The following is a 13,158-nucleotide window of genomic DNA, read 5'->3' on the forward strand; positions in this document are numbered from 1 at the left end:
ATACATCAAAAATTAAAAATTTATCAAACCATATTTCTGATTAAAAATCTCTACCCACTCTCCACTGTTATCAGGATAAAGTTGAAATAATCTGTCATCAGTGCCCTCCATAAACTGACACCTATATATCCACCTGTTTAATCCTCACTACTTCCTCACACTTCTCTGCCTTACAAGTGCAGCTTCTAGATATTTCTGAACTCTCAACTCTCTCCCACATCTATACTTGGACACAGGTTTTTCCTTTGCTTTATCGTTTATCATTTGTATAACTTGTTCTCACTTTTCTGGTCTCAACGTGGATCTTTTCTGGTCCTTGTAAACAGGAAGACTTCTGCAATTACCCCTCATAAGCTTACTCTATCTTTGATGTTTATAACATTGCTTTATTATTGCTTAATGATCCATCATTCCTGCTACGTAACCATATACTTGATTGTCAGGACTGTATCTTATTAACTATTGAGTCTGCAGAACTATGCATTGTCACTGGGATGTAGTAGACACTCTGTTGACAATGCTTGAATTAACACCAATAGAAATATAATCTGCTAGCATTGACATCGTTTGGGATGCCTGCCTACACTGCAAAATTTAAGATAGGATTACAATTAAGGTGAAATTCAAACATCAAAAGGGCTTTGGATTATATAACCTTCAACTCTGTATAAAACCTGAGGTTTTATGATAATGTCATTATGAATGAAACAACTGCAAATTAACTGACTTCAAGAAATAGGACTTAGATTCCTTCAAGAGAGTGAGAAGATCAGCTAGTATCATATTCTTTCTCCTATTTCCTCTTCCTTACCTTATAGATTTATTTCTTCTCCTTCTTTTGCATTATTTAAGAATATCAACAGAGACAAGGTTCACTCTCAAGCTCACATCACTAGGTTTGACCAAGGTCCTGTTGTATGTGTGTGAAGGAAGAAGGGAAAGATAGATCCTTCACATGGAAACTGGAAGGTAACATTTGCATGTCTGACTCACCTATCCTGACTCCTTAAAACCCCTATGAAATTGTCATACTTTTCATTGGCTCTGGCCAAAGAATCTGTCCATTCTTTAACTATGTGTTTGATATTATATACATTATCTCATAATTTATAGGCTTATTTTGTTTCTAAAGATTCAGACGGTTTGTGAATTTTTCTGAGATTGGTCAATTTTAACACTTTAAATGATACCCCTTATATATGTACTAAAATTCCTCTCAAACTATTTGAATACTGTCAAGTAGTGTTGGAAACTTAACTTTTCCTTGAGCAATAATAGTTTTCAGTACAAATCACCATTAATTATAACCGTATCAAGGTAAAACAAGATCTGCCATTGATATTTCTCTACTGAATTACCTCCAGCACTCAAAAAGACATCATGTCAACATTTGGTAGGTCCTGAACAAAAACATTTTTATCACCCTTAACAACAACATTTCTCAGGATGTTGTCTCACACAATTATTGCATGTGGCTTCATACAACACATGTTATTTTAAGTGAGTTGTCAAAGGATAAAATGCATAACCTTTTACAAAATGTGGATGAATAAGAACCAACAGTCCAAGGTAAGATCCATGAATAGGTCCATGATTACAAACAACGTGACAAATCAAAACATTAAGTAATATATTTTGTTCAATAAGTGGCAGGCCATAAGATAGGAGATTGAGTAAGTGTGGGAAGTTCATTTACAGCAGTGCTTAACTCCACTGAACATGCTGCTGTGACACAAAAATATCCCCACATCCCACACCCCAACATCACCACTCAGCCTCCTACGTAACGTCAGCTGCACACGTTACGCCATCTCCTCCCTGGTTGCCAGGGCAATGTGGTTCATGCCTGTCACATCTGAGTTGGGTGGAGAACAATGAGACAAAGCTCTTTTCTCTCAGTGATGTTCATGAATTATGAACCTGCCAGTTTTGATGTTAACCCGGAGAATTGCCCTAATAGTTTCTGCCAGGCCCCCTTTACCTCCTTATTCCTTAGACTGTAAATCATGGGGTTCAGCATGGGCATAATAATGGCATAGAACACAGAGATCAACTTTTCCTGAAGGACAGAGGGACCAGAGTGAGGCTGGATATAAGTCAAAATGGTCATGCCATAGCACAGAACAACCACCGTGAGGTGAGAGGCACACGTGTGGAAGGCTTTTCTCCTTCCCTCTGGGGACTGGATCTTTAGGATGGTGGAGATGATCCGGGTGTAGGACAAAAGAACCAGGCAGAAGGGTGTCATCAGAAGGACAATGCTAGAGACCATGATGGCGACCTCATTGGAGGAGGTGTCCACACAAGCCAGCCTGACCACAGCTAGGAGTTCGCAGGATATATGATCAATGAACCTATTAGTGCACATGGGCAGCTGAAAGGTAATACCAGTCTGCATGAGAGAGTTGACAGAGCCACTGACCCAGGAAGTGATGGCCAGCCTAGTACACAGTCCTCCATGCATGACGGCCGAGTATCGCAGGGGGTCACACACAGCCACATAGCGGTCATAGGCCATCACTGCCAGGAGAACAAACTCAATCCCACCCAATGCCAGGGAGAAAAATAACTGGGCTGCACAGCTCAGGAGTGGGATGACTCTATGTTTTGCAAGAAAATGCACCAGCATCTGAGGGACTATGCTTGTGGCATAGGAGACATCAACAAGGGAGAGGTTGGTGAGAAAGAAATACATGGGAGTGTGCAGTCGGCTGTCCAGTCTGATCAGAAGAACAATGAGAAAGTTCCCTGTCAATGTCATGAGGTACGTTACCAAGAACAGGACAAAAAGGGAGACCTGAGTGTCCTGATCACTGGTCAGGCCAAGGAGAATAAATTCTGTCACTAGTGTCTGATTATCTGTTCCCATTGAAAAATGTGAGTAATATTAATCTGCAGAGAGAGTCAGAAAAACACAAGCTGTTGAATCAAAGAACCATAAGAATAACATCTTAGTAATACATACTGTATACAACTTTCCAGTCTTAGCCAAATGTTTCAGATCATTCATGAGGCCAAGAAAACCAGCTTGATCTCAATATGCAGTTTGTTTACTTTGCATCAGAGAGCTATTAATAGTAGAGCTTTCATAAAGATATATGTTTCAGGGAGGTCAGTTAAAGCCTGCAGTGTAATATTTGGAAGCTTTACATCCTTACTAACTTACCTCAGCATCCATGGCATGGAGGGTTTTTTGGTGATGTCAGCAAGCTGGCAGAATATGAAGTCCTAGGCTCCACTACCCCCAACAAAAAATTCTTCTAGCAACTATCCACAGAGCAGAACATCTTTTTGAAAACCCCAAAGCTTTGAAACAAACCTGAGACACCCATATGGTCCCCTGAAGGAAAATTGAATTAGAATAGTAAGATGAATGGTTTCACTTTGACTGTGCCACTCTTCCTCCTTCCCCTCCCCCTTCCCTAAATCATCACACCACCAAATAAAGAGTGTTTTCCTGGGCCCACAGTTTCTATAAAAGTTAAAGAAACCTGGAGGCAGTCATTCAGCTTCCCTAATATTCTAAGATGCTTCTTGGAAAGCCCACTTTGGTCTTACCTCACAGAGAACACTGAGGGTAACAGCATAGTGCATTAAGATAGAAAAAAAGATAGGAGGTGGAGGTCGTAGTGACCAGCACACAGATCTTGGTGATACTTCTGTGTTCCTTCCAGCTGTGGTACCTGATTGAAGATAACCAACTTCATAGCCCATCTGCAAAGCTGGGCTGGTCACCTTTAGAAACACAGTGGGAACTTCAATCTAGCTTGAGTTCCTAGATAGCTAGTCTCCATGCCCCACCTCAGAGCCCACCCCAAGAACCCCTGCTCAAGCAGGAAGATGCTGGCCCCAACCCAGAAGTGTAGGGGCTAGACCTGCTTGACTCAGGAAGTCAAACAGTAGCTTCACTCAGCCAAAAAGCTTTCCAAGTACATATACATACATTTCAGAGATGCATAGGGGCTAGACCTTCTTGACCTAGGAGGTCAAACAGCCACTCAACTCAGCCAAAAGTCCACCCTACAGCTCCACCCTTACAAGGAGGCAATCCTCAATTGTGCATTTCTAAGGAGCATAGCATGAGGTTCCACCCTTCCTTATCGGTGACTCCAGCTAACTTTAGAGCTCAGTCTATAGCCCTACTCAACTGCAAAGCTCAAAAAGTGGAATTTCTCAACCAGGGAATACATTCTGTGACTAGCCCAACCAGAAGCCACTGCAATATCCAGCCAGCAGCCCCATCCAATATCCGAGCAAAAGCAGCAACCAAGTAAAGTACAGAGCCCACAAGCTCTGCCTGCTCAGGGTTGTCACCAGCAGACCCTTCCAGAATCACAGGTTAGACTAAATATTGAAGGTTGATCCCTGCCAAAGAACACTTGTAAAAGCCAGAAGAGGAGACTGCCTCATCAAGTACACAGACAACGGTGCAAGTACACGAAGATTACAAAGCATCAAGGAATCATAACACCTCCAAAAGAAACTAATAAAGTTCTAACGATGTACCCTAAAGAAATGGAGATCTGTGAAATGACTGACAAAGAATTCAGAATAAACCTTTTAAAGAAGTTTGGTGAACTACAAGAATATACAAATAGAAAATTAAATAATATTTGAAAAACAATATACAAACAAAGCAAGAAATTTGACAAAGAAATAGAAAGAATAATAAAGAACCAAATAGAAATCTTAGAGATAAAGAACACAATGATTGAACTGAAAAATTCAATAGAAAGCTTCAACAGCAGACTCAATCAAGCAGAAAAAATAATCAGTGAGCTAGAAGACAGACCATTTGAAATTACCCACTTAGAGGAGCAAAAAAGAAAAAAAAAGAAGAAGAAGAAGAAGAAAGCCTGGAAAACCTGGAAAATTTTTTCATAATAGGAGTTGCAGAAAGAAAAGAAAGAGTAAAATGGCCAGAAACCAAATTTACAGAAAAAATGGCTGAAAACTTCCCTAATCTGGGGATACAAGCCAACATCCAGGTACAGGAAATGCAGGTCTCCAGTCCAATTTAACCCAAGGAGGAATTCAGAAAGACAGATAATAATCAAACTATCAAAACTTAAAGAAAAGAAAAATTCTAAGAGCAGCAAAAGATAAGAAACACATTACATATGGTGGAGTGCCAATACAATTATAGGTGGATTTCTGAGCAGAAATCCTGCAGACCAGAAGGGAGTGGGATGACATATTTAAAGTTCTGAAGAAAAACAAAACAAAACAAAAACCCTGCCAACCAAGAATGCTTTACCCACCAATATTTCAGAAATAAGGGAGAAATAAAAATTTCCCAGACAAACAAAAAGCTAAGGGAGTTCATTATCACTATACTGCCTTACAGAAATTACTAATGATAGTTCTTTAAGCTGAAACAAAATGCTGCTAATTAATAGCATGTAACATAAAAAAAGCAAAAAACTCAGTGGTATAAATAAAGTAGAGCCATATTCAGAATTCTCTAGAACTGTAATTATGGTGTGTAAAGCAATTTTATCTCTAGTACAGTGTTAAAAGACAAAATCACTAATAATATTAACTAAAATACATCATCAAAAGATACACATTACAAAATAATGTAAATTCTGACATCAAAAACATATAATGTGGGTAGGGGGAGTAAAAGTGTAGAGTCATTGTATGCAATAAAATTTAAATTCTTTTCAGCCTGCAATAAGCTCTTTTAAGTATAAGATGTTCTACGTAACCACAAAGCAAAAATTTTTAGGAGAAGCACAAGACAAAAATATAAAGGATTCAAAGCATACCACTACAGAAAATCATCAAACCACAAAGAAAAACAGCAAAAGGGAGAGGAAGAAAGAAACAAAGTATCTATAAAACAACCAGAAAATCATTGAAAAGTGATAGTAATAAGTCCTTACTTATTAGTAATTACCTCAAATGGAAATGGATTAAATTATCTAATAAAAAGACATAGAGTGTCTGAATGAATGGGGGGAAAAAACAAGTCCCAATTATATGCTGTCTACAAGACATTCACCTCTCTTTAAAGGATACACATAGACTGAAAGTAGAGGTACCGAAAAAGATATTCCACATGAATTAAAACCAAAAGATATGAAGGAGGACATTATGTAATGATAAAGGTGTCAATTCATCAAGAGGATATAAAAATTATAAATATTTGCACCCAACATCACAGCACCCAAATATATAAAGCATATTAAAGGATCTGAAGGGAGAGATAGATTGCAACACAATAGTAGTAGGGGACTTCAATACTCCTCATTCAACAATGGGCAGATCATGCAGACAGAAAATTAATAAGGAAACATTGAACTTGAAAAACACTGTAGACCAAAGAAACCTAACAAACATATACAGAACATTCCATCCAACAGCAAGAAAATACACATTCTTCTCAAATGCACACTAAACATTCTCCAGTATGTTATTCAAGACAGAGAGGATGTAGGTAAAATGATAAACAATAAAGATGAACATAGCTCAAAGGTCAAGGACCACCCTGCATATAGCTACTAAACTAAACATGATGAAATGTATAAATAAATTACGACAAAAAAATTCAGAAGAGATATAGTAACAATGAGGCCAGTGTCTCATGGAAAGACCAGAAATCAGAGAATCTGGATATGAATCCTGTTTTTATTACTTACCAGATATGTGATTTGGGTTAGAAACTTAATCATTTATATTCAAAATTGGGTAATATTGCATAACTCACAAGTATCTGTAAGCACAAATATAGATATTCATGGAAAAACTACTTTATAAACTGTTACTGCTAGTGGTACTTTAGTAGCAGTACAGATATTATTTGTAACATGACCTCCACCCTGGGAAGGTAAAGTAACAAATGTGCTTTCCCCTCATATTCCCTCCACAAGTTCAGACATAAAAAAAAAAAGGAAACAAAATTTTTGACAGATTTGAAATCTTGTACTATTTGAAGCTTCTGGCAACTTTGGGTCTCGGGAATTTGGTCTCTTCAATTGTTGGTAGGACAGGGAGATGAGTGGTAATTTTATCTTATTGTTTTTATTTTTCTACTACTCAGTTTGTTTATTCTCATTATTTTTATTTTTCTAAGACTCTAGCCTTTGCATATGGTTGCAGAAAAAAAAAGATAGTAGGAAAATGGCTGCTTAGGCTTTCCAGCAAAATAGAATAAAAGCAAATCTGTTAGACTTTGTTGAGTCTACAGCACATCTGCCTCCAAAGTAGACATTTTGCTTTCAATTAATTCGGCAAACGTCTATGAAGTGCCATCTTTGCTAGATGCTGGGATTTCAGGGTGAATATTATACTCCCCTGTGCTCAGAGAGCTCACCCATCAGTGCAGGAAAGAACATGGAACAAATCATTATCACATCATTTGTCCCTCTGTGGCACTGGACCAGCCACCTGGAGACCCTGCAAGCCCATGATTCCCTGCGCTCCTCTCACCCACCCTGCACATCTCTTCACTGCAGTCCTTGTCTCATTACAAATGAGTGATAGCATCATCCCAGAAAAAGCATGAGCTTCAGAGCCAAATATTAATAGCTCCTGTTTTGAATCCACGTCTATCGTGCTTCCTGAGACCTGAAGAAAGCTACTTAGCCTCTCTGCACTTCATATTTCTTCATCTGTCTAATACAGATAATATTGGCCAACTGAAAGGGCTGTTGGTGATATCAAATGCATTGAAGATCTTAAGTTCATACGGTAATGACTGAATCACACTAGTGCTCACCATTTGGTGATGACAGTTGATTGCCCTTTCATTTCATGTTCTTAATCACTTTCAGGATCTTATTTCCCCTCTCTAACACCCTCTAGTTTCTCCTGCTCCTGATTGACTCCTGTTCCCTCGTTATAAAAAAGAAAAAAAATTCGGACTTATTTGGTGAGAATAATCTTTGCTATACAATCACCTCTCTAATTCTCCCTTTCTAAGATTCTGTGCTCAGAACTTGCACTATTCTTTCTACAGCCTTTCCTTGAAGGTTTCATCTCTAACCATAATAATTATTAGCAACCCTGTACGGCTCACTCTCAGCTCTACATTTATCTACTAGGCTTCTCACCAGGTTCAAATGCTTCCTCCAACAGCTTAGTGAGTGTTTTCTAAATACTTCACCATTGACTCATCTCATGTCTTCACAACCTGAATTCCCTTCTGACTCCTTTATTTCTATCAGTGGACCTAAAATTCTTCCACTCTCCCAAGGCATCATGTTTAATTTTTACTACCCTTCCACAGAATAAATCACCGTCTTTCATTCTTTTATTACACATCTCTCTCCTCTCCTTTAGTCTTCATTCAGACTGCTAATATCCTGCCTCATTATCTCCCATCTCATGAAGTGCAACAATCTCCTTATGAATCTCACTGATTCTGCCTATGCCCACTCTACCACCCCTAACCTAACAACAAGCCAAAGAACCCAAAAAAAAAACAAAACAATTTCAAGCAAAAAAAAAACCTGGGAAGGCCAAATGAATAAAAGGATAAAAAAAACCTGGGCAAGGCGGGGAAGCCAAAATAATAATAATAATTTCCAAAAAAAAAAACCTAACCCGGTGCCCAAGCCGGAAGGCAAGGGCAAGAACAAAAACCAACGGAAACTAAAAACCCCAAGCCCAAACCGGCCCCCCAAACCAACCCCCCAAAGAACCGGAAATAAAAGCAAGGGCCAACAACCCCCCCAAATTTTTTATTTTTTTGTAGAGATGAGACTCTTGCAATGTTGCCCAGGCTAATCTCAAACTCCTAACCTGAAATAACCCTCCTGCCCTGGACTCTAAAAGACCTGGGATTGAGTCTGGGCATGAGCCACCATGCCCAGCCTCACATTCTTGATAATATATCCTATACTGTCTATATTTTATATTATTAATTGTAACAAATTATAACATTTATTATCATGTGTGTGTTTTAGAACAAAGTATTTTAGTAAAATATACTGCTAATACTTAAATGGATATGTCATTATTTTTAACCCAAAGACTGTATTTAGCATTGCCTTGACTTTAAAATAATTTAAATTTAAAATAATTGATATCCAAATATTCCTGTTTTCTATAGCCATAGAACCCATCTTGGATTCATGGTAGATAAAGAAAATAGAAATAGTATCTGTATTTTAAAAGATAAATGAAGGAGGAAATGTGTTGGTTTAGCACACCTGCAGTTAAGACCGTCTCTATATTATTTTGGACTCAGCTTTCATTTAAATAGAGCTGGATTCCTAGTCTGTGTTCTGAATGAAGAATGAAATAAGTGAAAGTCAGTGTGTTGCAGATCCAAACCACTTGGTGTCAGAAGGCTAAAGCTTAGTCTTCTCAACTCAAGTGGTTTGGGGTGATCTGAAACTATCCCTAAACCTCTATTTTTAATTGATATCAACATCAGTGAAAGATAACATCAAAAGATAGACTTTTGAGAATATTTTTTCCATTTCTTTCTGTACAAATGAGATGTCAATATCCTCTTAGTATAGGGCTTGGAACACAGTTTTTGTTCAAAAGCTAGTTTTGAACAATGAACACAGGTAAGAGTCAATCCTTTTCAGATCTTCCTCCTGCACAAACTTGTTTTTGTGTGCTTTTTCTCAGTATTCATCCCAACTACAGCTGTTTTGTCTTTTTGTAGGTACCTAATTTTCTTTTAATAAACAATAAAATCTTATTTTACATCTTTTGGGTCATATTACTCTCATATTGAACATATCTCAAACCATACCTCTTCATATATTTTAAGCTTTCTTTGTCTATTCAATCCATGCTGTTTGTTCAGAACATAGTATTGAACAATGATGTACCTCTGTGGTTCATCTCCTTGGACATGAGCACTAAGAAGGAAAGACTGCCTCATATCTGTATTTTATGAATTATGGTGGATGTAGGGTAATTACTGTGGCCATAATAAATAGAACATAATAAGTGATATAATAAGAGAGGCACCATTGAAATATTCTGCTACAAATTATCTCCTTATTGCCATCACTAATGCTTGAAACTCCAATATTAATAATTTATTGCTTTTATTGAGATGGTCTTCTTTGTGAATTTTAAGGTATAATTATTCTAAATGGTATTTTTAAAATATTAATTACCTGATCTTATTGTAACTCTTTAAAATAGGTCATGAAAGAGTAGAAAAATGAGACTCTTACAAAAGGGGAAGGGATGAGGAATGACACTGAAATTTTAGGGAAAATTAGATAGCAGGTATGGACAACAGAGACCTACTCTTCATTGTTACAATATTATTTTCATTGACCCTAGTTAAAAGTACCACCCTGTGCCTTCTCCCATTATCCAGCTATGAATAGTTACAGCAAACAGAACCACCATGCCTTGATTCTATGACAGAGAATAAAAACAAAAAATAAGTTTTCAGATTCCAGTACAAAATTTTTTATATAAGTTAATTAGAAAAGCTAATTAACCTTTTATATAAGCTAATTAGAAAATTCAATTTTAGTTAGCTATGGTTTTTTGTTCAAATAAAGAAAACCTATTCATTTAGCCTTGAACCTATTTGCCCTTTTGTATTGAGGTTCTACATGATTATAAACAATCTTGGATGGGGCGAGTGAAAGTCTTAAATACAGAAGCAGAGCACATAAAGGTAACTGTTTCCTTCATGCTAGTCAAAACAACTCAGAGCCATACCTTTACCAAGTTGAGCTGTCAATAACAATGGCACCTTCATTTAGAGGAAGATTTCTCTGATTCATGACTGAAGATTTGGTTGATGTAAATACTGGGTGCATCATGAGAAGGAATATTTGCAACATCTTAATGTTTGAAAATGGAGCCCCTCAGCCTCTTGCGTGGCTGATTTCTCAAAGATGTGTTTGATATCCAGAAAGAGCGATTTATTTTTTTCTCTTTGTGGTTGTGTTGTCTTCTTGCGCTCTAGTTTGACTACCTGATTTTTCACATATATGAGTCCAATTATTTAGACCCAGTTTCTCCAACATGTGCAATTTTTACATGCACCTTTGGTGACATATTTTATTACGGCCTCATTGTGTAAATTCTCACCCTCTTTATATCTCGTGTCTACTGTAGCTAAGACTAGGGCCTTCTTTTGCAGTATAATTCTCTCAGCCTGGCCAGTCTTCACAATACAACCCCTACAGCCAATTCCAGGGGAACCAACCATGGAATAAAAGTTAAGAGACCTAAATTCTAGCTCTAGTTCACTCTCTGAGTGCTTAAGGTCTTTCAATAAGCCACTAATCAACATACATTTCCATTTGTTTATTATTAAAAGAAAAAGCATAATATCATGTGGACCAAATCCTCAGAGAAATAATTGAGATAGGGCGCTTTAAAGCAATTGACAACTTATTTTTTCTGCTAATGTAAAATACTAATATTCCCACCACTTGCTAATCAATATCAATACCTAACTAAAGATTTTATACTTCTAGGCTTCTTCCCTAAGTGTCACTCTCTCTCTCTACAACATTTCTAAGCCTTAGAATTAAGAAGCCTATTGAAAAAAATTGTACCTAAGTCCCAAGCTTCTGTAAAGCAGAGTTATTTTACATTTGCTATGATACTTACCATGAAAAGATTTCACCAGCCATGTTTCATATTTCCTGATTCAAAATCCCTTGCAAGTCAAATCACTTCTATTTCTGTCCCTTCTAAAGCTATACCCCTACATTCTGCTGAGGTCTCTCAAACATTAATCAGCGCCTGACAAAATAGGTGTGTTTACTTCACTCTAGGTTTAAGTTGGTTTCTGAAGAGTGCTTCCCTCCAACAAAGTTATAGACCATATAGATTAGATAGTTCTAAATTTTTTGGGCTTCTGGACTCATAAATTGCTACGGACTAATTGTAATTTTGGGAGACAGTACTGGGAGGAAATTGACAAGTGCTCTGAAAACAGCTGAAACACAGACCTAATGAAGTTTGGCAGCAGTTCCATTGGCAGTGTGGAGCTGACAGTATCCCCTTGGGAGCTTCATGCATTAGAATGTTAATTGCTCTCATCACTCCCAATTCTCAAGAGCAGGATGCTGCCCTCTTCTCCTTGTGGTAGGCTGTTCTCCATTCCTCTCCCCTAACACCTTCACTGAAGCCTTAGGTTACTTCAAAAATTCAGAGAAGCCAGCTTTCTGAGGTTTTAAGATGTTTTCCTACAGCCCAAATCAAACTTTTAGCCCTCAATGCCCCAGTTCTAGTAAGCAGTAACTGGGCCTGAATCCAAACCTGGAATAAACACCAATTCTCCCCTTTTGGACTTTCTCTCACTCCCCTGGAATATATGCAAAGAGTCTAATGGGCTTCTGTGAACACTGTGAATATGATGGATGTCCAGTATATTTCTTTCTCCATGGTGTATATATATAACCACATTTTCTTTATCCACTCATGAATTGAAGGGCACTTAGGTTGATTCCACATCTTTGCAATTGTGAATTGTGCTGCAATAAACATTTTTATTTCACAGATCTAAAAAAAATAATCCTAAGCACCATTTGAAAAAAAAAAAAAAAAAAACCCAGATAGAATTCCAAAATTCTAAGAAATTTTGTAGCAGTTCTAGGGACAGGAGGTCTCCAAGTTTCTTGACTTGGCCCAGGCAAAACTACAAAGTCGGGGAGGATTGCCCTGGCCTCCTCCAGGCTCCCTCCCTCCTGTGCTGTACCTACCCCTGCCACAAGTAGGCCACCTGGAGGTCCAAGCCTTACCACAGGCACACCATTCAGGGCAATGCCCTTAGTTCTGGGTCTTTCTTTACCTCTCTCCTCCCTTGAGAGTATCTGCTATTATCTTAGAAATCAGAAACAAAGGTACCCTAGGGTATTAATAATTAAAACCTCTGGTGTTGGGGAACAGATTAATATTGGTCCCAAATTTGTGCCTGACACTCTGTTGCTCATCCATTAGTTCCTTTAGCCCTTATTGTTACTCCGGAAAGTAGTAAATATCTCCCTAATATTTCAAGTGGGGAAACTGGGACTCAGAGAAACCAAACATCTAGCTCAAGGTTGCCCAGTATTCCATGGAACCTCAAAGCTGAGGCTCATTCCACTAAACATTTCCACCCCTTCTTCAAAGGAAGGCTCAGCATCTCACCTCAGCTCATAGAGAGCCTTTTGTGTGGCATCCTAGCAACTATTTGCAGATTATTCTCTCTTCAGGAGTAAGACGCTAACC

The 13,158-nt window shown here is 37.9% G+C and overlaps 1 protein-coding gene across 1 annotated transcript; it reads right to left on the bottom strand.

Annotated features, from left to right (window-relative positions):
- Positions 1 to 1,912: 1,912 nt before the first annotated feature.
- On the bottom strand, positions 1,913 to 2,869 carry LOC105815416 (olfactory receptor-like protein OLF3). Its single transcript, XM_012650564.1, has one exon. The coding sequence runs from the start codon at positions 2,867 to 2,869 to the stop codon at positions 1,913 to 1,915; it is 957 nt and encodes a 318-aa protein (XP_012506018.1).
- Between the last annotated feature and the right edge of the window lie 10,289 nt (positions 2,870 to 13,158).

Source organism: Propithecus coquereli, unplaced genomic scaffold (genome assembly GCF_000956105.1).
Source record: "Propithecus coquereli isolate 6110/MARCELLA unplaced genomic scaffold, Pcoq_1.0 Scaffold334, whole genome shotgun sequence".
Taxonomy (NCBI): Eukaryota; Metazoa; Chordata; class Mammalia; order Primates; family Indriidae; genus Propithecus; species Propithecus coquereli.

Bases quoted from the DNA above. Each gene is read 5' to 3' on its own strand.
- LOC105815416 (XM_012650564.1), bottom strand. From the start codon at position 2,869: ATGGGAACAGATAATCAGACACTAGTGACAGAATTTATTCTCCTTGGC.